The sequence below is a fragment of the Anoplophora glabripennis genome, unplaced genomic scaffold (genome assembly GCF_000390285.2).
Source record: "Anoplophora glabripennis isolate ALB-LARVAE unplaced genomic scaffold, Agla_2.0 scaffold451, whole genome shotgun sequence".
NCBI classification, from domain to species: Eukaryota; Metazoa; Arthropoda; class Insecta; order Coleoptera; family Cerambycidae; genus Anoplophora; species Anoplophora glabripennis.
The window spans coordinates 9,567-37,397 of NW_019416652.1; the positions used below are offsets into that span (position 1 = coordinate 9,567).

The following is a 27,831-nucleotide window of genomic DNA, read 5'->3' on the forward strand; positions in this document are numbered from 1 at the left end:
ATATATAAATAAACAGCAAAGAGGAAAACAGCAAAAGCTTTATCTAATATTGAAAATTATTGAAGTAATCCGAGGCAATTCTTAACAAATTTTTAAAATTACAATGAAATAAATCACACTCATCTGCTATTTGGTTATAATTATTAGCCATTAAATAAACAGGAGATTTTACAAGTACATTTGTTCTGGCATTTCGGCAATAAAACAGTGAATTCTCACGAGAGCCAGGTCTCGGAACACGTATATTAAAAAGATATATTAAAGCCTGGGAATCAACCATGCCATGAAACAATTTATATAAAAAAGATAAACTTGCAACCACTCTTCTAGTATTCAGCGACTGCATACTGAATCTTTGTAATAGTAATTGGTGGTTGTATCCCCTGTCAGGATAAAAATTGTCAACACGAAAAGACAGGAATTTGAGAAAACGCCGCTGTATTCTTTCCAAGTGGTTACTGTATATTTGATAACATGGGTGCCAAATAAGGCTACAATATTCGAGTTTCGAACGTACGAGTGAATAGTATAGACTCTTCAATGCACCTATATCGGTATAAGATTTTGTGTTTCTTATAACAAAGCCTAGCATACTATAAGCGGATTTAATACTTGAATTAATATGATCAGCAAAAGACAATCTGCTGTCAAACATTACACCAAGATCCTATATACCATTTACAACTCCGACATCCCACATACCCCCAACACCAACATATACTTATACGCCGACGGCCTGACAATCACATCCCAATCTGTAGATCCTAGATATTCCGCCACCCTCCTCCAAAACTTCTTAGACCAACTTGAAACCTGGTGCAACAGGTGGAAAGTCAAAATTAATCCCAAGAAAAGTTCCGCTATCCTTTTTACTAAACGAAAAGTTCCACAAAACCTCGACAGACTGGCACTATCCCACGAACCCATTTCCTGGAATCGACAAACACGATACCTGGGCGTGACGATGGACCAGCGTCTCACGTGGAAACCGCACATAGTGGAGACGGTGGCGCGAGCGAAGACCACCAGGGCTAGGCTCTATCCCTTACTCAAAGGTGGAAACACCCTCAGTTTAAAGCAAGACGAAGCAAGAAGAGCGCCAGAAGAAAAGGCCCTAGTCGGCGGGGCCCAGCCAGGACAAAAGGAGGTCCCACAAAGCGCCCACACCGGCCGCATTTGCGGTCGGGTAGACGACGGATGGGGCCCACCTACTAAGGCTGTCCAGGCCTACACGAGATGAGGCAGGATAAAGGATGGATAATCCCCCTCGATCCCAAATCATTGAGGTCAATTTCTAGCCATGGAATAATGGCGCGAGTATTTGTTGGTATAAACAACAATCATAGCATGTTAAGAAATAAAAAAGTGAGGTTAAAAAACGTACGATTTCGGATAAAAGATAAAATTATTTCTACTTTTTCCGACGTCGTATGAATTTAAAAAATTTCCGATGAAAATGAACATTAAAAATTTGAATGTATATTAACCGCGCCGTTAAATCATAATAGCTTGGTTTATCATTTGAAATCAAAGTTGTGACTGCTCACGATCAGTTATCCTGAGATGCTTACGTACCTCACCGTATATTAACCAATAGGAACACTTTCGGACCTTCGTATCGTCGGAATTCAGATGCATGGGACACCGGCCTAACTCCGGCATAACTACAGCACAGATATACATAGTATAGTATAGTAGTTAGTATACTGTGGTCTCCCTGGTCCAGTTGGCCAGCCGGCTAGTCTGTCCAAAAATATAATATTATTGGATTGTTTTATTTTCCGGGGGGGGGGCGGGAGGCACCGGGAGCGCTCTGGAGGTGACCCCCGCCCACCTCTACCCCTACATTAACGGAGGAGAAAAATATTTATTATTGGCAATAATGGCAACTGAATTACTTCGGTTACTTATTTTAGTAACCGGATAATATAATAGCTGCATTTGTTTTACCACTTGGTTAGCTCAGACCAAACTAGAAGTCACCGTGATTTGAACAAACTCTAGGTTAAACAAAACATACATCTACTCCATTTATAGACCCTTATATACTAGAGGGCCTTTCGATTTGGCAAAAATAGTAGCTATCAGCACCTAATAGCAACTTAGGGTTACTCTGAACAGTTATTCAATTTCAGTTTAATTACAGGTTGTTGNACAAACTCTAGGTTAAACAAAACATACATCTACTCCATTTATAGACCCTTATATACTAGAGGGCCTTTCGATTTGGCAAAAATAGTAGCTATCAGCACCTAATAGCAACTTAGGGTTACTCTGAACAGTTATTCAATTTCAGTTTAATTACAGGTTGTTGTTGTCAATCATACTGTGCCCAACATATCTTCTTCGGATGAATCCATATCCATTATCAACGGATTATTTTTGTTATTAGCCCAGTCGGGTTGTCATTTAGCCGGGAAAAAATTAGGGACCACAATTTTATTGTTCTAACCTTTAGGGGGGGGGTCAATAGTAGTGTANAAAAGAAAACATCTATTTGTTTACATGGAGTTCGTGCTTCTTGCCTTCTTGTGTGTGTAGTCTCCATGACGGCAGTTTTCAATACTCTTCATATTTTTAACGTTTTCAATGGTCAGTGAGCATTAATAATAATAATAATAACATATCTTTAATAAGATTTCGAGGCACAAAGTTAAATAATTCAGAATATATAGAAACGGAATGCCTATACAACCAAATATGATAGCTCAGGTAATGCAGTATATTTATTTCACAAATAAACATTACTTGTACAACATAGCAATTCTGTCAAATGTTGCGTTTTTTAATTTGTGTATAATATAGTTTATAAATAACTAGCAAAAATTAGTTTAAATCCAGAAGCAAATTTAACTAAACAAACCTATTTTTTTTAATTAGAAAAAAATCTGCGAGATAAATTTTAATGCAACTACTAAAGGATAGTCTTAGTTTCAATTATTTTTATGTCTAGAAAGCGATGAAATCGACCACCCTATTAATATTTTATTATTATTTTGGAACTTTTATATGAAGGGCAATATTGAAAGAAAACCTGCGTTTGAAAACAAATACAGTATATATTTTTATATATACAAAAAATGTAGACTTGTTTTTGAGTAAATGCCCTAAATATTTTTTTAACTTCAACTCCATGAAACTTCTAAACAGTTAATAATTTGTCAGATGTTTATAAGGCAAACTTACAACATTTTTGATATTCTTCCTCTAAATATGTTTCTACTTGTTGGAAATCGCCCTGTATATTATCAAAACTTTTTATATGTAATTTGGATAATTTGGTTTTTGTACATATAAATAAAGTAAAAATCTGTTTTATAATAAAAAAAAAAACGGAAATTTAAAATTTGGTCAAAGGAATTCATGAGAAACCCCAAGGGAAAGTTGGGGAATTCAAGAGGAAGTCAAGGGAACTTACAGAGAAAATTAGGGGAATCCCTTGAGTGGAGGAATTCTGCTATACAAAGTTATAACTGCGGTTTACCTCTCATGAAATAAGTAGTTTTATGTAATAATTGTTGCATTTAATTGTAATCAAAGTTTTGGTTACTCGAAGGCTTGTACAGCAATCAACAACCAACAACTATTTTGTTTACATTGTAAAGTGACAGCCGAGTTGTGTGGATGTTTTGAAAGTTCAGTCAATTGAAGTTTAATAGATACTGCAATAAAATGAGCGCATTATATGTTTATACCTCGGTTTATACTTTCCAAAAGTTGGCAGTCCATGGTATAACATGTAGGTTCATCAACAGAGCTGTTCCCAGGTGATTAGAAGTACCACTTTTGATTATTTTGTGACAATTTAAGTATAAATTAATTCGGCTGTGATTGATTCAGTCATTTTCATCCTGTACTTTAAATTATGTCATCATCATCCAGTATATTACCTTTTTTGTGTTATGTCAAATTGACATTAAGGATTGAATCGATTATAAACTGAAATTCAAAGGATTTATAAAGTATTTATTACAGATAAGAGCAACATGTTAATATCAAGGATCATTGTTAAGAATGACTAATTCGGATTGATTGATTAGAATATTGATCTCAATGCAACCAAGCGAGAGGCTTATTAATTTTACAAGGTGCATAACCGACACAGAGCAGGGGCACGTAGAGGAACCCAAAATATGATGATTTAACGCAACTTACCTTATACTAAGTTGCACCCTTGAGAAGTTATAGACCTTGAAAGTGGAGTTTCAAATTTCGAGAAAAATCAATATTTGAGTTATACTTGAACTAAGAAAAACCAAATTTGATACACGGTGTGAGTGTACCAAGAGCATTAATCGACAGTAAGTAGAGTTCAATTGAAGCATTTTAAAGGGTTGATAAGGAATGCTGCACTACTAAAATGTGACAGAATTTCCCCCGTTGGGGGATTTAAAAATTTATTACTTTATTTTATGAGAAATTTAATTCTAAAACATTTCTTACTCGTGTTAGTTTTCAAATACTTTGTCATTTTCAACAAAAACACGATTAACTAATAATACGTAGTGTAGCTGTTATTTAAAATCATCGAAAATTCAAAGGTTGGCTATGAATTTAAACGTCAAACTTGACGATCAGGAAAAAAAGTCATTTAGCGAACAACTTGAAATATTATTAGTGCTAGGTTTCTGTGAAGGAAACTACAGAAGAAGTGTCGAAGAATATCGGAGAAGATTACCAAATTTTGTAATCCCCCATAGAAAAACATTCTCCTTTGTTGGAAGGCAAACTCAAGAAACGGGCAAGTTGCTCAGTAACACTCGAGAACATGCCATTGCAATCAGGGCACAAGACGAAGAATTTATTTTGAATACAATTATTGAAGATGACCCACATATTAGTACTAGAATTCTATCTAGACAAACTGGTATATCGCAAACTTCTGTGCACCGAGTGATCAGACATAATCTACTACACCCATATCATATCCAAAAAGTGCAAGAATTGTTATCGAATGATTTAGTTATTTCACCCGCAGAGGTATTACAAATTTACATAGCAATCATGACTATTCCGATGTAAACCCTCATTCAGTAATTCCTCAACATTTCCTACGCGAGTTTAAAATAAATGTTTGAATCAGTGTTATTGATAGGTATTTAATTGGTCCAGTTATTTTATTGAATCGACTACATGGTGAAACTTATTTAGAATTTCTCCTGGATCTACTTGACGAGGTGTCACTACAACTCTGTTCATTGGTTTATGCATGATGGAGCACCTCCTCATTTTAGTAATATCGTTAGAGACTTTTTAAACCACCAGTATCCAAATAAATGGATTGGGAGAGGGAATAATTGCCCACAAGTTTGGTCTCCACGATCACCAGACCTCAACAAATGTGACTTCTTTCTTTGGGGAACGTTAAAAAAAATTTGTGTATTCCTTGCCAGTTACGTTTCGAGCAGAATTGTGGAATTCAATTATGGATAAATGCACATTCGTTAGAAACAATCAGCAGTCATTGGGTAGAGTAGACTTCAATTTTCGACAAAGGATGCCTGAGAGAAAACGGTGATCATTTTGAACAATTTCTATAACTTACCAGTGCAAATTGTTATGTTATTTCTGTTGTTTAAGTTGTTTGTTTTTCTATTAAATTAATATTGTTCCAACTTTTTTCTTGATTATCAAGTTTGACGTTTAATTCATAGCCATCTTTTGAATTTTCCATGTTTTTGTTGATAAAGTTTTTTAAAAACTAACAAGAGTAAGAAAAGTTTTAGAATTAAATTCCCCATAAAATAAAGTAATAATTTTTTAAGTCCGTCGAGTAAAAAAATTCTGTCACATTTTAATGGTGCATCATCCCTTATCAACCCTTTAAAATGCCTCAATTGAACTTACAACTTACTGTCGATTAATACTCTTGGTACACTCACACCATGTAAAGAGTGACTGCAAAAAAAGCCATTTTTCCGCCTGTTTTTGAGACTGACAGCGGCGACAGGGAAAATCCTAGAAATATTCTAAAAATATCCAAATACTCATGAAAAATGAAAATGAGCATCACTCAGTTTTTCGAAAATTTTCGCAAATCGCCCTTATTTAGGGGTTGAAAAGACAAAAAAAGTGAACAAATTAAGAATCAGCAACAGTTGTAATACCCCAAATATTTCTATGTTGTTATCAAAATAATATTATGAACGTGAAAATATCTAATTTCTTATTTGATATGGTCTTGTCCGGATTGAAAATCAACCCATAATATCCCTAAAGGGGTGAAATCATCCCCTAAACGCCTAAAAATGCAAAAAATATATTGAAAGTTACAATTTTTATTCTTTTTCTTTTATACATGACAATTGAACCATTAATAGCCCACAATCACTAGATCCGAAGGAAAATACCCCTAAATGAGCGTAAAACCACACCTAAGTTCAACCATCGGTTTCAAAGTGCATAAAATAATTATAATGCATGAAAAATATAAATAACGAAAATACATTCATTAGAATAATTTATACCCAAGTACTCCCATACATTATCAATCATTTAAAAAAATAATCGTCCCTCAAGGGGTAAAATCATCCCCCAAATATACAAAAATTGTAAATAATGTGAAATAATATTATTTTGATAACAACATAGAAATATTTGGGGTTTTACAACTGTTGATGATTCTTAATTTGTTCGCTTTTTTTGTCTTTTCAACCCCTAAATAAGGGTGATTTTCGAAAATTTTCAAAAAACTGAAAGTGATGCTCATTTTCATTTTTCATGACGAGTTTTTGGATATTTTTAAAACATTTTTAGGATTTTTCCTGTCGCCTATGTCAAAGTATCAAAAACAGGCAGATTTTGCGGTCACTCTGTGGTTTTTCTAACTTCAAGTATAACTGAATTGATTTTTTTTTTTTAAATTGAAACCCCACTTTCAAGGCCTATAACTTCTCAGGAGTGCAGCTTAGTATAAAGGTAAGTTGCGTTAATTCACCATATTTTGGGTTCCCCTGCTCTGTGTCAGTTCTTATGCAACACACCGTGTATAATTATCAATTTGATGTAGTCCTGCCCTAGAAGTCTGGACTAACTTCTTTGTGTTAGATGCAATGATGTATAGTCGCGTCAAAGTAGGTTTTCACCTTGAACTTTGCCGGGACAGGTCCGATTTGGTTGATTTTTTGTGCAAAATGTTCATTGAGACACTACTATCAAAGTTGGCCAAAATCTAGATTCCCCCCCCCCCCAATTCCGCCCGGTGGGGGGGAAATCTTTGCTAATCTCAACAAGGTACATTCTTCATAAAGCTGGGTTTTGAACCCCCAGACGTCCTTTTACACACCCCTGGGAAGGTCGCAAAGGCGATTCGACCCGAAAAATGGATTCAGGGCACCTCAAAATCCCCAAGTGGAACATTTGGCCCGCTCGGGAAGGCAGCTTTATGAAGAATGTACCTTGTTGAGATTAGCCAAGCCCCCATTGGGGGGGAATTCGGGGGGGAGGGGGCATCTAGATTTTGGCCTGCCTTGATAGTAGTGTCTCAATGAACATTTTGCACAAAAAATCAGCCAAATCGGACCTGTCCCGGCAAAGTTAGAGGTTTTTGGGTTCTTAGGCCTACTGTAATAATTAAAATGAATCAAAGTGCCTGTTATAGCAAACCGTAAAAAATATTAGATGTTATGTTTTATTATCTTTTTTCATTATTTTCTATATCTTGTTGCCTTTTACGCAGACACACCAATGGATTTTCGTTCCCGGCACGCTTCATCCCCTTTACTAGTCCAAAAGCTAACGATGAATCACTTTCTATAATTTCGACCGTGGAGTATAGTATTGCATATTTTCATTTTACTTGTTATTTAATAAGGTCTGTTCTCAAGTTTCCCTTTAACTAAATTCGTGGAATGTTTAAGTTTGTAAAACAAAGATTATTGTAGTCAATTTCATAACTTTATTCAATTGGCCAAGAATAAATAAGTTGGTGTTGACTTCTGATATAACCAAACCTTATGAAAATAATTTCAATGAATTGGACTTGTAACGAATGGTTTCAATCAATAACGATATAAATTTTGCAGAACGCCGTCGAGCCAATGCAAGTCGATGCTCCACCTGAGGATAACGATAATAACGAAGAGGAGAACTACACAGTTGAAAATCCCTCCTTAGATTTGGAAGTATATGCTAATAGCTATATCGGTTTAGCCAAATTATACCGCCTTATTTATATAGCGGATCATTGTCCTTCCCTTAGATTAGAAGCACTTAAAATGGCCATATCATACGTTATGACGACATACAATGTTAACTTATATCAGGTACTTCATCAAAAGTTAGGAGAAGCTACGACGGCTATGAGCGTCCCCGATGTAGCAGCCCCATCGACTTCTCAAGATATTCCTACTATGGATAGCATGTGGATGGAAACCAGATCAAAAAAAGCTGCTCTAAAATTAGAAAAGTTGGATAATGACTTGAAAAATTACAAATCAAATTCTATAAAGGAGAGTATTAGAAGGGGCCACGACGATTTGGGGGATCATTATCTGGATTGCGGAGATCTGTCAAATGCTTTAAAATGTTATTCCAGAGCTAGGGATTATTGCACGAGCGGAAAACACATAGTCAATATGTGTTTAAACGTTATTAAAGTGTCTGTACATCTTGAAAATTGGTCTCACGTTTTGAGTTACGTGTCTAAAGCTGAAGGGACGCCAGATTTTTCCGATACTCAAACTAAAGATGCAAATCAGATAATTCTGACGAAACTAAAATGTGCTGCCGGATTAGCTGAATTGGCTACGAAAAAGTTCAAGTCAGCCGCAAAACATTTCCTACAAGCAAATTTAGATCACTGTGATTTCCCAGAATTGCTGTCTCCAAACAACGTTGCTATGTACGGCGGACTCTGCGCACTTGCCACTTTCGATAGACATGAATTACAAAAAAATGTCATATTCAGTAGTTCCTTCAAACTGTTTTTAGAATTAGAACCTCAGTTACGGGATATAATTTTTAAATTTTATGAGTCAAAGTATGCGTCATGTTTGAAATTATTGGACGAAATCAAGGACAACATTTTATTGGACATGTATCTTGCCCCTCACGTAAATACATTGTATACCCAAATTAGAAATAGGGCCTTGATCCAATATTTTAGTCCTTACTTATCAGCAGATATGCATAAAATGGCTTTGGCTTTCAACAGGACTGTTTCTGCTTTAGAAGACGAATTAATGCAGTTAATACTAGATGGTCAGATTCAGGCTCGCATAGACTCTCATAACAAAATTTTATTCGCTAAAGATGTTGATCAGAGGAGTACCACATTTGAAAAAAGTTTGTTAATGGGAAAGGAGTACCAAAGGAGAACTAGGATGCTAATTTTAAGAGCTGCAGTTTTAAAAAATAAAATACATGTTAAGGTAATTTCCAATTTGTTAGTTACTAGACAAAAATAAAGGTCATGGGTCACAATGAACTTAAATTTTAATCACGTAAACGTGTTTATAAGGTTTTCTTAAATTTTAGTTACTCTAGGTCAATTTGAAATAATACAAGTTTGAATGTAATTAAAAAAATTACAAATTAAATACCTATACAGGCTGTTACAAATTCAATTCTCTCACTACAGGGATCTCGGAAATGGTAAGAGATACGAAGTAGCTTAAATGTGGGCAAAGTAGCATAATCAGGGGACCAACATTATGCCTCTAAAAAATAAAGGCTAATATGATTAGTGTTCAAAGTACTGTGCAACCTCTTTAATCCAAACACCACATTGCCAGGCATGTATATTATGTAAGTACATACACATTTTATTATAATAATATGTATAAATATAAATCATATAAGACACAAAACTTATATAAGGTAAAACATAAACATGTAGTTATATATACATATATGTATTATTTTACGCTTTTCACATTTTTGATTTGATTAACGTGTGTTCGGATTAAAGAGGTTGCACTGTATTTGAAAAAAAACTAAACTTTGGAAATTCGTTTTTGTTTCATATCAACCTTGTTTGAGGTGATATTGAAAAAAGAAGAACACTTTCTCATGGCAACTTTTTGCCCTCTATCGAATGGCATGATCAATTTTTATATGCAACGTTTTGTCTCTCCAGGACCATCATCAACTTCATTTTTTTTAAATACAACCCTGGAAATTTTATTACATTTTTTGCAAGCCTTCATGACCCTCAATACTGTACTGCCTCCACCCGAACTAGATTCAGACGTTTTGTCTCTAAAAATTCATCTTCAATGTATTTCATTCCAAAGGAGGCCGGTTTTTGCCCTAATTTATTTTTGGATGAAAAAATCGGAAAAAAGTTTTTACTACCTACTAGCAATACTCAATCATTTCCACCCTAAACGGACCAACCCCCTCACCCTCCTTTCCCCCTCCACCCCCTTAAATGCCGGGGAAACCATCGCTTATTAGAGGAATCTTTAAAGAGCTTAGAGATGCGAAAGACAATCAATTCCTATGAATCTTACATATGAAGAGTTTTTTGGGTGGCTGATCACGAATTTGGTCTCAGAATCACGAAATTCAAAATGGCGGACAAGAAAAATGAAATGTCTTCAAAATGCATGAATTTTTTTGTAATGGGTTTTTTGGGTATATGATTACGAATCTGGCCTCTAAATCACTAAATTCAAAATGGCGGATTCAATATGGTGGACAAAAAAATTAAAATGTCTTTAAAATGCATACATTTTTGTGTAGTGGGGTTTTTGGGTCTGATCTGAAGGCAGAATTATGAAATTCAAAATGACGTATTCCATATGGCGGACAAAAAAATTAAAAAGATCTTCATAATCCTCAAATATTTGTTTATAGAAATCTTCTAGATCACTGATTACAATTATGAATTCAGAATCACGGAATTCAAAGTCGCTAATCAAATATGCACAAACATATAAACATATAATTATTGATTTTTTCTTTTTCGATTTATTCAATGTGTGTCATCTTATCATATGGATAACAAGGGACAAGTTGATGTGGTGTATACAGACTTTTCGAAGACTTTTGACAAAGTTAATTATGGCATACTTCTTAATAAGTTAAGTTTATTCGGTTTAAACGATAATCTGATTCTTCTCATTAATTCCTATCTTTCTCAACGTGAACTATATGTTTCATATAATGGATTTAAATCTGAAAATTTTATAGCGACATCTGGAGTACCCCAAGGGTCAAATTTAGGGCCACTTCTTTTTATTTTATTTATTAATGATTTATCTCTGTCTTTAAAATCTAATCATCTATTTTTTGCCAACGATTTGAAGCTGTTTCTCATTGTATCTAATTTGGAAGATTGTTTAATACTACAAGAGCAGGTAGATCTTGTAAGTAGATGGTGTGGAAATAATCAATTACCTATTAACATAGATAAGTGTAAGGTCTGCACGTTTATATCCAAAAAAGAACCGTTAGTATTTGGCTACACTGTTGAAAATGCGTTACTAGCACGTTGCGGTAATGTTAAGGATTTAGGTGTAATATATGACAATAGACTGTCCTTCACTGATCATATCAATGCAATTATAAATGCGGCTAATAGAGCTTTGAGTTTTATAGTCAGAAATTCAAGTTCTTTTAATGACGTAACTGCATTGAAGTGCCTGTTTTACTCATTAGTTCGTTCTAAATTAGAATACTGCAGCCTTATATGGTACCCTTACTACCAGATACATACTAACAAGCTTGAAAAAGTTCAATGTCGTTTTCTTAAATTTTTAAGCTTTCAAATTGATGGTTATTATCTAAATAGAGGATATGAACATAGGCTGCTGTTAGATCGATTCAAAATGCAGTCTTTGCAGAATAGAAGAATACTCAATAGTTTATCTTTCCTATTTAAACTTTTTCATGCCAGAATTGACTCAGCATATCTACTGGGTTCTTTCAATATACGAGTTCCTAGACATGGGTCTCGTGCTGATTCCATGTTCTATTGTGGGAATGCTAAAACCAACATACTTCTTAAATCTCCCATCTGTTATGGCAAATAATTATAATTTAATATCTACGCAGTGTGATATAAACCACTGTACCATAAATAATTTGTTATCTGTAGCAACTCAATTTTTTAATTTAATAAATTTTAATTGATATTGTAGAAACTAGAACGTATTTTGTAGTTTATATATCTATTTGCATTTATTTAGAACTATAATTTTTTATATTTTTAGTGTTTTGTACTTTAATGTCTATACTTTTTTGTCCTGTAATTGGAACATTTGTTCTGTTGGGCAATAAATGCATTATTATTATTATCTCATTTAAGGGGGTGGAGGGGGAAAGGGGGGTGAGGGAGTTGGTCCGTTTAGGGTGGAAACGATTCACTATTGCTAGTAGGTACTAAAAAAATTTTTTTCAGATTTTTTTCAGGCAAAAATAAATTAGGTCAAAAACCGGCCTTAGAGGCCCTCCTCCTTTGTCTAAATTTTTTATTTAGATTTCACTGTTTATTGAATTATCGTACTTTCTAAGTGTCGCTAGACCTTGCGAAATCCACCTAGTTATTTAAACTATTAGCATCACATGTTACAATAAAATATTAGTTTTAATCTCCATTTCCATTTCCAAAATTTTTTTTCTAAATATTTCAAAAATTAATCATGTTAATCTTGATTTTTTAGAATCATAATATTGGTCTCCTGATTATGCAACTTTGCCCCCGTTTAAGGTACTTCGTATCTCTTACCGTTTCTGAGATCCCTGTAGTGAGGTGCGAATTTGTAACGGCCTGTACACAATGTGCCCCACGATTGCGTCCTGAAGAGGAGAAACTTTTCTTTATAAATTTATCAGAAAATGTCACTATAAAAGTTCCTATTTGTTTTAAACTTTTAAAAATGTTTTCTTGATTTTTTATACAGGGTGTTGCGTTTTTTTAAATTTAGAAAAATGTCACTAATTGATATTGCTAGTGATCCCAAGGAAATCATAAATATATTTTAATTATTTTGTAAAAAAAACCTTATTTCATATCATTTAACATGAGATAACATGATCCTTGTAATTACAGGGTGTTTGCAAATAAGTGTGAAATATTTTAAGGGGTGGTTGCTGAAGTTATTTTGTGAAAGAAAGTTCATATAAATGTAGGTCGAAATATGCTTTGTTTCCGAGATACAGTGTTTAAATTTTAATTTTTTATTAATTTTTTCGGAGATTTAAAGGTATTGACTCGAAATTTGTTGGTTGTATATTATTTAGAAATATTGACAATAACCTACTAGATAATGTATCGATAGAAATGAAAAATACACAACTTGCAATAAAATGTTTTATTTTCTTTCTAAAAAATGATGCTTCCTACGAAAAAAATTGAAGAGACCAATTTCATTCAGAAGTGATGGTGGATTTCTAAAAAAATATGAAAACGGGAAAAAGCCAGTGGCGTACCATTTTTTTTTTATTCAATAAGGTTGTGACGTTCTCGCACGAACGCCACTGGTGCAAGTAGAAATATTCGGATCACCCCATAAAATGCACACTTATCCATCCAAAGTGTTTTTTAAATTTTGAGTGAATATCGTTAAAACTGAAATAATTAATAAAAAAAAATAAATAAATTTAAACTGTATCTCGGAAACAAAGCATATTTCGACCTACCTTCATATGAACTTTTTTCCACAAAATAACAGCCAACCACCATCTAAAATATTTTGCACTTATTTACAAATACCCTGTATATCAGAAGCAAATGATTATTAATAAAAAAAAAATCATAAAATTTTACTGAAATTTTCTGTTTTGTTATTGGATTATAGATGTATTTGAAGTTACGAAATCATGCTTGATATTATAACACTGGAAATGGTATTCTTTTCGTGTTATTCCTTACAGGTTTTGGAATTTTGGAGAACATTCAGAATTCTAAGATTATAATATTGGAAATCCGGTTTTGTTTCATTTCAGCTTTGTTTGAGGTGATATTGAAAAATTAAGAACACTTTTTCATGGCCACTTTTTGCCCTCTATCGAATGGCATAATTAATTTTTATATGTAACGTTTCGTCTCTCCGGGACCATCATCAACTTCATTTTTTTAAATACGACCCTAGAAATTTTATTATATTTTTTGCAAGCCTTCATGATCCCCAATACTGTACTGCCTCAGCTCGAACCAGATTCAGACATTTTGTTTTGAAAAATTCATCTTCAATGTATTTGTTCCAAATTTATCTAAATTTTTTATTTAGATTTCTTTGTTTATTGAATTATCGTACATTATAAGTGTCGTTAGACCTTGTGAAATCCATCTATTATAGTTATTTAACCACGCATTACAATAAAACATTTATTATTATTAACTATTAAGTTGTTGCATCAAAATTAAAACATTATTACAGTTTTAATTTTATTATGACAAATTAATTCTTAAAAATGCATATGAACAACCAAAACGCCAACTGAATATTATTCTTTAAAAAATTTCAGTAAATGTTCAAAAACACTCGTTTTGGCAAAGGTTGAAAATGAAGATCAGCGTAATATTATTGGAATTTATTATATCTGTACCTGCAACTATGGAAGAGCATGTCAGATGTATTTGTATGAATATCCTGAAAAAAAATAGATCGGAATTTGTTTGAATTTTGAGCATCGGAGAAGCCTAGAAATAACTATAAGCACGGGCTTAAAACTCTAATCATTTTTTATTTTAATGGCGTGGTGGTAATAGTTTAAATAACTAGATGGATTTCACAGTGTACGATAATTCAATAAACAAATAAATCTAAATAAAAAATTTAGATAAATTTGGAACGAATAAACTGAAGATGAATTTTTCGAGACAAAATGTCTGAATCTGATTCGAGCTGAGGCAGTACAGTATTGGGGGCCATGAAGGCTTGCAAAAAATGTAATAAAATTTCTAGGGTCGTATTTAAAAAAATGAAGTTGATGATGGTCCTGAAGAGACGAAACGTTACATATAAAAATTGATTATGCCATTCGATAGAAGGCAAAAAGTAGCCATGAGAGTGTTTTTCTTTTTTCAATATCACCTCAAACAAGGCTGAAATGAAACAAAAACGGATTTCCAAAATTTCGTTTTTTTTTTTCAAATATTTCGAAAACTGATCATGTTAGCCTTGATTTTTTAGAGGCACAATGTTGGTCCCCTGATTACACAACTTTGCCTCCATTTAAGCTAGTTTGTATCTGTTACCGTTTTCGAGATCCCTGTAGTGAAAAGCAAATTTGTAACAGCCTGTATAGAAAACGCTAAAGTTTAAAGTATTAGTAAGTACTTTGTTTTTATTCATACCACCCAATATCTCTTAATGACTCTATTTTATATTTCAACAAATTTGGGTAAAATCAAGTAGTAACATTTTTCACAAACACGAATTTTCTTAAATGACATATTCTCATAAATAAAATTTTCCTTCTTTAGGGCACTATGTGTACAGTCCGTACGATATTTGTTCAGATAAAATTCTATGAAGACCTCTGCGTCACTTTCTTGGAATTAACCGCATTCGACACCCGAGGTAGAAAAACATTGACAGAAAATTTCCAGGCACGCCTTTACCACGGTAAACTGTTAAAAGTGTTAAAGTAGTTCCGATAACAGAACTTTATCGTTTTCTTGGAATTCAATTTCAACAAATATTGTATGGACTGTATAGGTACTGTATATTTAATTGTTTTGAATACAAACATATTTTCATTTACCAATTTTTCATCCAAGAAATTGGCGATTTAACAGGTGAGGTGAGTATAATATAAAAATTGTTAGAATTTTCTACCTTCAATAAAATAAGAAATTGAAGACTAAAACCGTTTCTAAATTATTAGCCGATTTTGGGCATTTTTTCTGTTCAGTGGTATGAATGTTAGTTACATTCAGTATTGGCCTTAGGGATATATTGGTTTATATTCAAACTTGCTAGACATTTTGTAAATATCACTCATTTTTGTTTTGATTTTTATTCTAAAAGTTTACAAATTTACGTTCTGCCAATAAATTTATTGGGTGAAAAATTGATAAATGTAAAACGAGCTTAAATCAAATAACTATTAACATTATTACAGAGCCCACAAAGGGAATCGAGTCAAGCAGTAGAGATTACAGTAACACCAGGTACAAGTAATGTTTTAACGGCAAGGAATTAAAACAATCATGTAACATTTTGCATCGTATAATAAAGTTTTGTTATTTATTGTTTCCATCTTTAATTTTTATAACCTCTTATTTTTATATGCTGTGTATACTTGTCAGTATATTGTAAATTATAAAAAAAAATTGAGAGTATACACATTTTAAAATCATTTTGTACTGGGTGATAAAAAAAAAGGTAAAGGGAAACATGTACTATTTATTTAAATAGAACTGTCATATTCCACCCTTCGAGCGAGCTTCAGGATTTCAGAACAACCAGTATATTCCTAGAAGTCGTCTTGTACCTACAGATATGCCGGAGATCATTGAATTGGGAAGGAGGAAGACACTCAAATTTGCCTACCTTTCCAATCCAAACCGAAAACCCGCCATGGTTGCGAAACTAATCGCCGTCGGCCGGGCAAATCAAAAAAGCCTCCACGGTATCATTTCAGACATCGAACTCGATACCCTCAGAGAGCAATTTCCGCGACTCTGCATCTCAGTGCAGACGTCGCCCCATAACACGACATCGATCCTCCCGGTGATAGCGCTTCTAAAGCCTAAAGACCAAATTCACCGATGTTTCCAATGTCACCTGCATCGCAACCGATCTCGCCTGGGTTTGCCATCCCGGCGCGTAGTATTCACTGCCGCGACTCTCGCAACCTGCAGACGAACCCCGGGATGCTTCGAGGCGATATTTGGAAACTAGCATCTAAATTTTTACCAACCTTTCGAATTGGTTAAGGACACTATCGTCAATAACTCGAAAAGTTATTGATCGATCGCTCAATAACTCGAAAAGTTATTGAGCGAGCGGTGTCAAAATTTAATGCAGCACTCCTCAAGTCGCTGGCATTATCTTACTAAATTTTCGTCCGAATCGAATCAGCCAAACCGCCGTTATACGGGGAAACGCGGATTTCACGTTTTCCGCGTTTTCAGCCGTTCCGCTCATTCGATCTCGGCCAAACCTCAAAACCACGCTAGAGCATCCCTAGGTGGTTATCATATCCAAATTCGAGCCGAATCGAGCGACTACTAACGGCCAGCTAAGCCATAATAGGTTTTCACGCCTTTAGAGCTGCCGCCGAAAGTATCCGCGCGATCTCGGTCGAACCCTCCAACCACGGCACTATGTCATGCCGTGTATCTAAACACAAAATTTCAAATGAATCCATCCAGAAATAAGACCTCCGTAGGCCCTTTTACGAGGACGGGGAAAATATCACCTATCTTTCCAATTTCCCCGTCTTTGGGCCGAAAGGACCGTCTTCCGAAGGTTCCACCGCTCTGGCGGTTGGATACGATGCTCGGCAGCCCAAGCCGAGACCGCGGGTAGAGTTTTTCCCAAACCTGGAAAAAACTCCAAAATCCCCGACGCCGACATCGACAATCCGTAGAGGCCAGAGGGGAACGAGTCCCGGCGTTGATGGGGACGATGGATGATTTTGGTTCGAGATTTTGGCGGACAATTCAAGGCCCGGTCCGCCAAAAGTATGGAAATCCCACAAAAGTGATCGAACGTCTACTTTTGGCGTTTACAGTACTTCAGTGGGAGTACATGAGACGGAAAGCGATACAGAGCAATTGTGTAACAAATCTTATTCATGGTAAATAACTTGTATATGTTAATTGTGAACCTTTATTGTTTGTTAATTCTGTTCAATATATACTTTTAACATATCTTCCACGGTTTGATTGAAAAAACCCTGTCATCAAGCTCAAGAACTTTGGAGCTCAAGCTCACAGGCTCGCTTCACGAGGCTTCCGTCGAGGCTGCCATTCCTCGACGTGATATTGATAGTGCTTTGCAACCACTACTCGCTTAACGAGACAACCACCCGAGGTAGCCTAGCCTGAGGTGAAGACCCTGTTCGATAGCCCCCTGCATCGAAACAGCGGTAAACTCCAGGATCCACTTGCGACCTGCGAAACCGTCCGAGACTGACCACCTCCGACGAAGATCCTGTGCGATAGCCATTCGCATCGACACAGCGATACTCCAGGCTCCTCCAGAGACCTGCGTCCCGCCCGAGGTAGCCCAACCTGAGGCGAAGATCCTGTTCGATCGCCCCCTGCGACGAAACAGCGATACTTTCAGGCTCCTCCAGAGACCTGCATACCGTCCGAGGCTTGCGACCCTCCGACGAAGACTTTGATTCCGACTGTGCCGGCTCCATCGAGAGACCCGCACCTCGGTACAAAGTACACACATAGGCTCCTACGAGACCTACAATTCAGACTCCATTGAGATCTGCAAATCCGAGGCAATCTTCCTCGTCAAACTTCTAGGCGGTCACTCGTCGAGGCAACCTTCCTTGTCAAACCCCTACGAGGCATTTTCTTTCTGACCCACCGGCATAAAGCAATAGTACGCACGTTATTGTGGCAGCGTACTTCCAAATTTAGCAGTAGTTGTCCTTGCTTCTTAGGGCTCCCTCGAGAGACCCACATTTAATAGTAGAGTCAGTGTCTTCTACCAGACGTCTACAAGACTTTCGGAGCAAAAGAGCTTGTTCCGACATTGTCGTACGGGGTAAGATGTATCCCTGCGATGCGACTTCGATATCCAGTGCTACGAGGGTTGGTGCCTTCGAAGGTACGACAAATAATAAATCAGATCGTGACAATATCACTGTGCCCTTATTAAAGATATTTCTCATAGAGATTCCAAATAAACATGCGATGCTGTTTCTTAGACTTTGATGTTATGAATTCCAAAAGCAAAAATTTTTGAGGAATATGAGCATAATGTTAGTAAACCCGAATAATTTTACTAGAAACTCAAAGAATAATATTCTCGGATCAAAATGATATTGTTACAACCTTTTGTATGGGAAGACTCCTGTGAACATGTGCTCAAATAAATTAACCTCATTATTTATTTGTTAGTGGTTTGTACTTCTGAGCTTTATAAAGAAGTCGACGAAAATTAAAACATGTTCTAATTCGTGAAGAATGAAATAAATTCATGATATAACTATAATTCGTGACAAACTTCATTTGAATGCGAAGTTATTTACAAAGATTTGAAGAAATTTGGGAAAAAATTTGCAATGTAATTTTTATCTATTTCTTCATGAAGTTCTGAAATACCAATAATAAATAGTAAGGTTAAGGTACCAACTTCACCTATTTTTGGCCAGTTAGGGGACTTGTACAAATTACATAAGAGCATTTATTTTAATATTTGTCCCCCCAAACCCTCACGTAAGAAACCGTAAGTTTTGCAGTACCCCTCCCTCTATTCTTAGGTAAGATTTTTCTAATCGAAGGGGGTTAACAGCACGTTACATAAAAAAATATTCTGATTTTCTCATCCAATCCAATTAATTATTGATGGCAACCATGACCACCGCTGTACACACTTTACAGATTTATGAGTGAGCTACAAGGAGCCCACATAATCAGTGTTATTCAAATGAATCTTGTAAGTCGAATTAAATTGACTGCACATTAAAAATACATTTCCTTTTTAATGTTTTCATAAGGCTAATATATTGAATTATCTAAATAACTTTGTAAACCAAACTTTAAATTAAATTTTTATGAAAATTTCTAGGATGGGTGGCGCCCTAGAGTCCCCTCGCACCAGGCACCACTGGTAAAATCTCAGTCTAATGTCTTAAATTTTTTAAATAATTCCCAGACAATTTTTTGGATTTGTTAGGAATACAAATAATATACATTTTATAATTAATAACTTTATTACTTATCAGTACAAACATACTTGTTCGACAGAATATTTCATATTGTTGGTTCCTATACCATTACTACATGGTTTTCTCATTTTAAAGTAATTTAAAACGGTCGAGAGAAATTTTAAATCTTCAAATGAACTTAAATGCTGCAAAATTAAATTGTTTAAGTTGTTTAATGCTTCCATTACAGAATTATCTTTGGAAAGTAATAATTTCTGATAATTTGCATCTATTATGACGAAACTCCATTCTATTAATTTTTCATAGTTTTTCACTACATTCTTGACAGGAAGTAAATGACCATCCTCAGACCATAAAAAACATATGTAATTTAATAAAGTGACGACATTACTCAGGGTAAGTTCAGAACGTAGATATGGCAGAAGTAAAATTTCACTAAACGGTTTACATAAAATTTTGTCAATTAGTTCAGTTCTACTAATGGGTTGTAAATCAGATGGAAATGATTTTGACGGATGTTCCAACTGATTAGGAAATGCTGTACAATCTAAAACAGTTAAATATTTTAATAACTTTGCTATATATTTTTCAGGTATATCAGAAAAATAATCGATGCATAACGATAAGAAGTTAATATCTTGGTTTCTGAATATTACGATTAATAATTCTTCTAGAATTATACTTTCTGGAAGACCTTGCTTAAGTAGGTCATTCATTTTTAATTTAAGTGTTTCGGGGATCTGTTTATCCCCTAACTTAAACTTATGATCCCAAGAAACAATTTCTGTTTCCTGTACAAGAGTAACATCAGCATTGGTTTCACTTTGTATCGATTTGTGACTACCTATTAAGGCCGCTAGTTGTTCTGTTTCTAGATAATAGGGAATAACTGCTAAGTTTTGTCCAACTGGTAATAACAAATTATTTTCGTAGTTCCACAACTTCGCACCATTTGTAAACAATTTAAAAGACTGTTTTGATTGCGTCACTTTAAATTGAGTATTATATATAATTAGTATGGCCCCTTCTTCATTAGAATTTGCTCCAAACATAGCCATATAATTTTCATCTAAAGCTGATATGCAAACAGTGTATTTTGTCGAAATGTGTTGTATTACTGTGAATAACTCTCCTGGAAATGGCATGTCAGATTCTTCGAGAATGTATGAAAAAATTCTCCCATCTGACCCTGAAATAATAAGTAAATAAGTTATATAAGGGTACTTCAAGGGTATAATCTAGAACCCAAATGGTGTCGATTTAACCAAATTTGCTTAAACATCGCAAAAAACCTACAAGATGTTAAAATTTCTTTTTTTATTTCTTGTTTTCTCCACAACTCAGAACCCAGTTAACCGATTTGAGCAAAATTGCTGTTGCTTAGTTTCTCTTCATGCAGTGATTGTTCCTATTAAGTTAAATCATACATAAGCGTTCATTTTAATACAACCCTTTGTGAATATTCTGTAACTTTTTTGTATGTTTAAATTTTTACAAACAGCTATCAGAAATAGGTAGAGAATTTTATTCTACACAAAAAATCTATCAAAAGTCAAAATTATGCTCAGTTATGAAGATATTACAGAAAATATTTATTAACACATACCCCATATTTTTTGGAAATAACTACATATCCATAACATGACAATTTTGATAAGTTACTGTTTGTTTCTGAAAATCATGACTTTCCTTGGCCTTCTCACTGTCCAGATTTTAATCCGTTAGACTTATACTTTTGGAGTCATTTGAAAGGAATTGTTTACAACTCTGTAATACCCATAGACCACCTAGACTGGCTTATAGAGCGACTTTGGTGAAAACACTTAGGAGCCTGATTTGGAGCCCAGTGCTCAGTCGTGTCCTAGCATTTGACGTATACACATCGCTGTGATTTCAATAATTAGACGTTTTATCATGGGCAAGTGTATTGTAAAACATTGTATAAATAGAAGTGATCGAGTTGGTGAAGAGAGGCGAAAAGTTTCCTTCTTTAGGTAAGTAAAAAAAAAGGAATATATAAAAGGTAAATATGTAGGCCATTTTTCGGTTGACGTCACAAGTTTCCAGGGTTAGCTTTATAATTTTGTTCGCCCATATAGTGTAGTGATTAACGTGATATTGTTATTATAAAATAATGAATGAATTACTGTAAAATATTTTTAGTAATTATTTACTTTGCGAGTCTCAAATTTTTATGAAATTTTACCTATTCCCGCCATTTCGAGATAGCTGAAAATTAATTAAATATTTTTTTCAATTGAAAAAATCGCAAACAAAACTAATTTCAGATTCATGTTCAGCACCCTGGAAAAGGAGAGTTGGCAAAATGTGATTAGAAAAATCAGAGAGTTTTGTGACAAAAAAATAATAATCAAGTACGCTTCGATTTTTCAAACCTAATATTTAAATTTTTATAGATTTCCAAGGAATGTTGACATAAAATGGAGATGGGTGAAGGCTATTAAAAAACAGGACTGGACACTAGCATGTACATTATAGTATATATCGGCGGTTTCGTAATAATAACAAGTTCTCTAATAAAGCCAATAAAATGTGAAGACTGTAAATAGTTTAATGTCAAATACACAGTATTCGTAGTCAATTAATTTTTATTAAAGATTGTGGTTGTTTGACGTATTCATCTCAAGATGTCATAGTAATATGCCAAGAAACAGAAAAATTAATAAAATTTTTTAATAATGATGAAAGCAGAACACCTAGGCTACAGAAAAATAAAATTGTTTATAATGTATTAAAAAACTTTTTGAATGTGAACATATTTGAAAATTTGCATGAACATCAATTTGCATGAACATGAATTTGATAGAACTTGTAAGGGAAATAAATTAATATTATTTAGAGGACAATAAATATATTTAAATTATTTTGTAGTTTTATTTAATATGAAACTAAAATATACTTTTTTCTGAATTACAAACTTAAAATTGAATATTTGTCATAAGATGCAATATAATGTTTAACATGTAATAAAAATATTACTTAATCCGGATCTGCTTAAAGATGCGCGCAATCAGATTGCCTTCCACACTCCCCTTCCCCGGATTTTGCATTCACTGGTACCCGTGCATTAGAATTAGATACGGCCAGTCTAGGTGGTCTGTGGTAATACCTAATATGGGAGAAGAACTTTGGGATAGAATAAAAGATGCCATACGACAAGTCAAAGGAACGTATAATTCGTTTCCTATTTTCAATAGTTTCATAAAATGTTTAAGAAAATGCGTCGAAGAGAAAGGGGGACATGTAGAACATTTGTTATAAATTGGTAGACTTTTTATTACTGCCACCTTTCAGTTTATTATGTTATTAATTATGTTATTTATTATGTTTATTATAGATACGTAGTTATTTTAAAAAAATATGGAGAATGTGTTAATAAATATTTTCTGCAATATCTTCATAACCGAGCATAATTTCGACTTTTGATAGATATACATTTTTTGTGTATTCTCTACTTATTTGTGATAGTTAAGTGTAAAAATTTAAACATACACCAAAGTTACAAAGGGTTGTAGTGAAATGAACGCCCTGGATGATTTAACCTAATAGGAACATAACCACACAAGTAAATTTGGTTAAATCGAAACGATTTGGGTTCTAGTCAAGTATGTAACATTCGTTAGGTGACACCCTGTATAAGGAAAAATAAAAAAAGACAGTGGTACATTTAAAAGTGGAATATTTAAAAAGCTTATTAAACCTTAAAAATTTGGCACTTATAGACAATGCAATGCAATAATTTTCAAAAGTATTTGGAGATGCGCAATAAATCCATTTATATACTTACATAAAGTTAATAAATGTGCAGTGTTTTCCATAACATGAATAACACAGCCCTTCAAACTGTATAAAGTGTCTCTGTATAGCTTTTTCTTTATAAATACACATTTTGCTGAATTATACTTTGTCCAATATAAATAAAGCTCATCCTCAGATCTAACAATTAATCCAACATAAAACTGATCATTTACTTTTGCATATAGGACATCATCAATTTTTTCAATGTTTGAAATTACTCCCTCAAAATTTAACGTTTTCCTTGATTCTAGAGCTTCTGCAAGAGTATAAAGATTTCCATTTTCAAATAAAACAAATGTATCCTCATTATTGGAAAATATTGTATATATTTGTTGATTAAACTGCAAATATAAACACAAAATAACAGTCATATTTTCAATACCCTTATCATAGTACCTTGTATTTCTTCAATTTATCTAAATTTTCGTCTTCATAACTCCACAATTTAATGTACGACTGATTGAAAGCTGCTACATACTTAGAACTTTTCTTGTCATATAATACTGGGGAGCTAAATTTTTCTTTTGTCTTCCAGCAACATACTTGTTTTTGATCCGAAAGCTGTGACAAATATATTCTTTTTAGTACTACAATGTGTTTCACTATTTATTAAAGTAAATTATTGATAAAAATTTTATATGTAACATATATTGTGTATCAGCTGCTGTACTTTTACTTTATTAAAGGGTAGGTATTATGCTAATTTAAATTCATTTTAAAATTTAAATGAAGTAGAATTATCTTAATTAATAACCAGACATGTCATTTTATAGTCGTTGCTAGAGGTTTTGGGATAGAGGCAGTAACTCCGAAGTGCACAATTTCTTACGCATGACTAGTATTTTGCTAGTAGATGAGAAAAAAAAATTGTTCTGCTCTGGAGCAGACCGGGAAAATTCGGGACATAGCCGAAAAACTGAAAAAAAACATGAAAAGTGTTGAGAATTTCACAAGCATTCAAAGGACCAAAGTTATAGAGCATAAAATTGTCTGCAAACAAGGTTTCTATAGATTTTTTCATACAGTGCGTTATTTACGAAATATTTAGGGATTTACATAAAATGACGATTCTTATGCAAATCAGTCAGAAAAACATGTAATTCAAAGCGGCGCTGCGCTAAATGTGCGACTACTATTTCATTTCTTGATGAAAATACATGAAACAAAGTTTATTTGAAAGGGGGAGCTTCAAACTTTCCTTATGTGTTCCATTTTACAGAGAAAAATAAATCCTTCTTTAAGAAAACTTTATGGGATCATCGAGACTAGAGCTTAGTTGGCAGTCAAACTTTACATTTTTTTTACAAAGTTAAAGGGAAAACCAATCAACTAAACCAAATTGGGCAAATATTTAGCAATATAAAACCAGTTACATGCATTTTGTATTAATCGATCCCGGCAAAAATTTGCCTGTTTTATTTTATTTATAGTTTTGCGCTGGCTCCACATTTTCTTCCAGCCTCGGAGAAAACATCTAAGTATTGTGTCTCAGTATATAATATATAGTATAAGAATTTATTCTTTGAAACCCGTTTTTTACGAATATGACATGAAAAAATCATTATAGCTCATTCAATATTTCCAAAGGTTTGAGAAACACCCTAAAAAAGAGGCAGGAATGAAAACCCCCATAATACAGATTACCAGAAAAGAATACAGTAAGTATTAATATTACAGCAAATTGTAGCTCAGAACCTATGCTTTCCATTTATTATACTGGTTTTCTACCTGAATATTTGGACAACAATTTTCCGATGTGAAAAGGTGTGAGTAATTCAATGTCACCTATCATCAATTTTGACAATAAGACAGAATAGTACACTATGTAACGAGCGAGGAAAAGTTGCCAATAGCGTCACGGGGGTGCAGTTGGTACCAGCTAGACGGTGCTCCACCTCATTGTGGAAACGAAGTATCCTGTCAATTAAATGAAATGTTTGAAGACAGGTGGATTAGACATCTAGGATCCTGGGATTGACCACCAAGATCTCCAGATCTGTCACTACCAAATTTTTATATCTGGGGTGCAGTAAAAGAGAAAGTGTACTCAACGCCAGTTTATTCCAAAGAAAACCTAGTTGCCTTTATAAGAGAAGCCTTTGAAACTTTACCTGCTGCCCAAATATCTGGAGCTGTTACAGATGGGGTAACAAGAAGGATACACAACTGTTTACAAGTAGATGGCGGTCACTTAGAGCAAATTAGAAAATAATAATTATTTGTATTATGTAATGTAAATGTAAATCTGTTAATAAAATTATTTTTAATTTATCCCTACTGATTGGTAGTCAATGAGTGCATCTCTTATTAGATACTCTGCAAGTTGTATTTATTATCTTCTGACACTCCGATGAATAAATAATAAATTTAGATTGTCAGTATTTGAATAGATGTTAACGTTTTCCATTCTTTAACAATAAATAATACTCAAATAAACATTCACTAAATGTGTTAAATTGACAATAAACCAGTGATAGATTAGGTGCTTGTTTTGAAGTTCCACTAAAAATTTCACAACCATCCTCGCAAGAAATTATGCGATACGTTGACTTCACGAAAAACAGTAAATACCTTAAAAACGAGAAGAGATAGGTATAGGGTATAGGGAACCATTATGCCATTCGAAAGAGAACAAAGTTGTTCATCAGGTTGCGCAAAAATATACAGTAAAAAAAATAAGTTAAGACGGTTTTAAGTTGACTAAATTCGGCATTAAATTTCTACCATCCTGTATGAAATTAAGTCATTTTGAATTATGACAGGGAAGCTTAGAGTTAGTTATGTCCCTTATAAATTTTATCGCTCTAACTTGATTATTGTAAAATATACATCTTTTTGAATTAGGCAGTACTTTTTTAATTTTTTTTTTAAAAGAATTAAATATATCAAAAACGGTTAACTTTAAGAATAGGAAACCTTTATGAAAGTTCACCTAAAAATTGGCGTAGAATCCAAAATTGCAATAATATACAGGGTGTTATATTTAAAATAACGAAGATGACGTCAACTTCCGGTATAACCGGAACCGTTAGGTGGACGCCAATATTTTAGTTGAGAAGGGCATGTCCGAAAACACTATTGCCCACATTTTCTAATGTCTCATCACCGTGGGACATCCTGTATATAGATTGGTTAACTCAAAATTGAATTTTTGGGAACAATTAATTTTAATTTAAAAGTACATTATCTGAAAATTTTAATTTAAGGCAATTAGCTAATTATAGTAAGCCAGAATTTTCGATAATGAAAAAACACTGGTTGACAACTGATAAATGGTTTATAGTAGAACAGGTTAAAGAAGTTCCAACAAAAATCACGACCTAAATACAGTCCAAAAAATACTCACCCTGTATTTTCCAGCAATATTTTTTCCCAATGTAACAATTACATTTTCTTTTTCTGAATCTTCAGAAATGCCTAACAGAGTTTTGCTTTCAATTAGGGGACACAAACCATAATATGATCCTAATTTTGCCATAATGTATGCATATGTTTTTACATTAAAAATAGTTACTACAAATTAACAACATTGATATAACAAATTAGGGTACCTATATGAATTCTCTCAATACAGAAACATGCATACAAATCATTTGTGCATTATGCATTAAAAAATATTTAATGTACAAAACGTACACTGATTATTGAATAGTGTGTTCAAATGTTCAAAATTTATAGGTTATCCACAATAAATAGGACGTTTTTGGCGACCCAAACCAAGGTCGCTAAAAGGAGTCGGTTGCCAAACCACATATAATTTGGTTAGCTTCAGAGATGCACGGTACGATACAATTTTTCTGAGTACCAGGGCCAGGTTTTTTCATTCCAATACTCGATATTTTGTACCGATATTACGGCTTACGATACAATACGATCCGGTACATTTTCTGGCAATACCTATCGGTACTGAAGTAAACCTTAATGCGCGCGCCATTATTCCATGGCTAGAAATTGGCCTCAATGATTTGGGATCGAGGGGGATTATCCCTCTTTATCCTGCCTCATCTCGTGTAGGCCTGGACAGCCTTCGTAGGTGGGCCCCATCCGTCGTCTACCCCGACCGCAAATGCGGCCGGTGTAGGCGCTTTGTGGGACCTCCTTTTGTCCTGGCTGGGCCCCGCCGGCTAGGGCCCTTTCTTCTGGCGCTCTTCTTGCTTCGCCGGCTCGTCTGTGTAAACCCCGGGGGTAGTGTCATGTTTATGTGTGGTATGGTTGGGTAGGGTAGTGCGGCTATGCAGCCTGGGATGCGCTTTGCTAAGG

At 34.1% G+C, this 27,831-nt stretch overlaps 2 protein-coding genes across 2 annotated transcripts; one reads left to right on the plus strand and one right to left on the minus strand.

Moving 5' to 3' along the window:
- Window positions 1-2,560: 2,560 nt before the first annotated feature.
- On the plus strand, window positions 2,561-16,148 carry LOC108909677 (COP9 signalosome complex subunit 1). The gene is made up of 3 exons (XM_018714074.2): window positions 2,561-2,712; window positions 8,025-9,371; window positions 16,018-16,148. Exons 1-3 carry the CDS (start codon window positions 2,683-2,685, stop codon window positions 16,096-16,098), a joined length of 1,458 nt encoding a protein of 485 aa, XP_018569590.1. The 5' UTR covers window positions 2,561-2,682; the 3' UTR covers window positions 16,099-16,148.
- Window positions 16,149-19,784: 3,636 nt separating this feature from the next.
- LOC108909674 (nucleolar protein 11) lies at window positions 19,785-27,229 on the minus strand. Its single transcript, XM_018714070.1, has 4 exons — window positions 26,918-27,229; window positions 23,968-24,132; window positions 23,561-23,912; window positions 19,785-20,941 (listed from the first exon to the last, which is right to left on the minus strand). Exons 1-4 carry the CDS (start codon window positions 27,047-27,049, stop codon window positions 19,806-19,808), a joined length of 1,785 nt encoding a protein of 594 aa, XP_018569586.1. The 5' UTR covers window positions 27,050-27,229; the 3' UTR covers window positions 19,785-19,805.
- Window positions 27,230-27,831: the final 602 nt, after the last annotated feature.

What these genes read in the sequence shown, in the direction of transcription:
- LOC108909677 (XM_018714074.2), top strand. Translation starts at nt 2,683, where the DNA reads ATGCCTATACAACCAAATATGATAGCTCAG. An exon ending in AACCAAATATGATAGCTCAG is followed by an intron (nt 2,713 to 8,024) that starts GTAATGCAGTAT and finishes TAAATTTTGCAG; the next exon opens with AACGCCGTCGAGCCAATGCA. An exon ending in AAAATAAAATACATGTTAAG is followed by an intron (nt 9,372 to 16,017) that starts GTAATTTCCAAT and finishes ACATTATTACAG; the next exon opens with AGCCCACAAAGGGAATCGAG.
- LOC108909674 (XM_018714070.1), bottom strand. Translation starts at nt 27,049, where the DNA reads ATGGCAAAATTAGGATCATATTATGGTTTGTGTCCCCTAATTGAAAGC. An exon ending in ATATTGCTGGAAAATACAGG is followed by an intron (nt 24,133 to 26,917) that starts GTGAGTATTTTT and finishes TATTTGTCACAG; the next exon opens with CTTTCGGATCAAAAACAAGT. An exon ending in TGCACATTTATTAACTTTAT is followed by an intron (nt 20,942 to 23,560) that starts GTAAGTATATAA and finishes TTATTATTTCAG; the next exon opens with GGTCAGATGGGAGAATTTTT.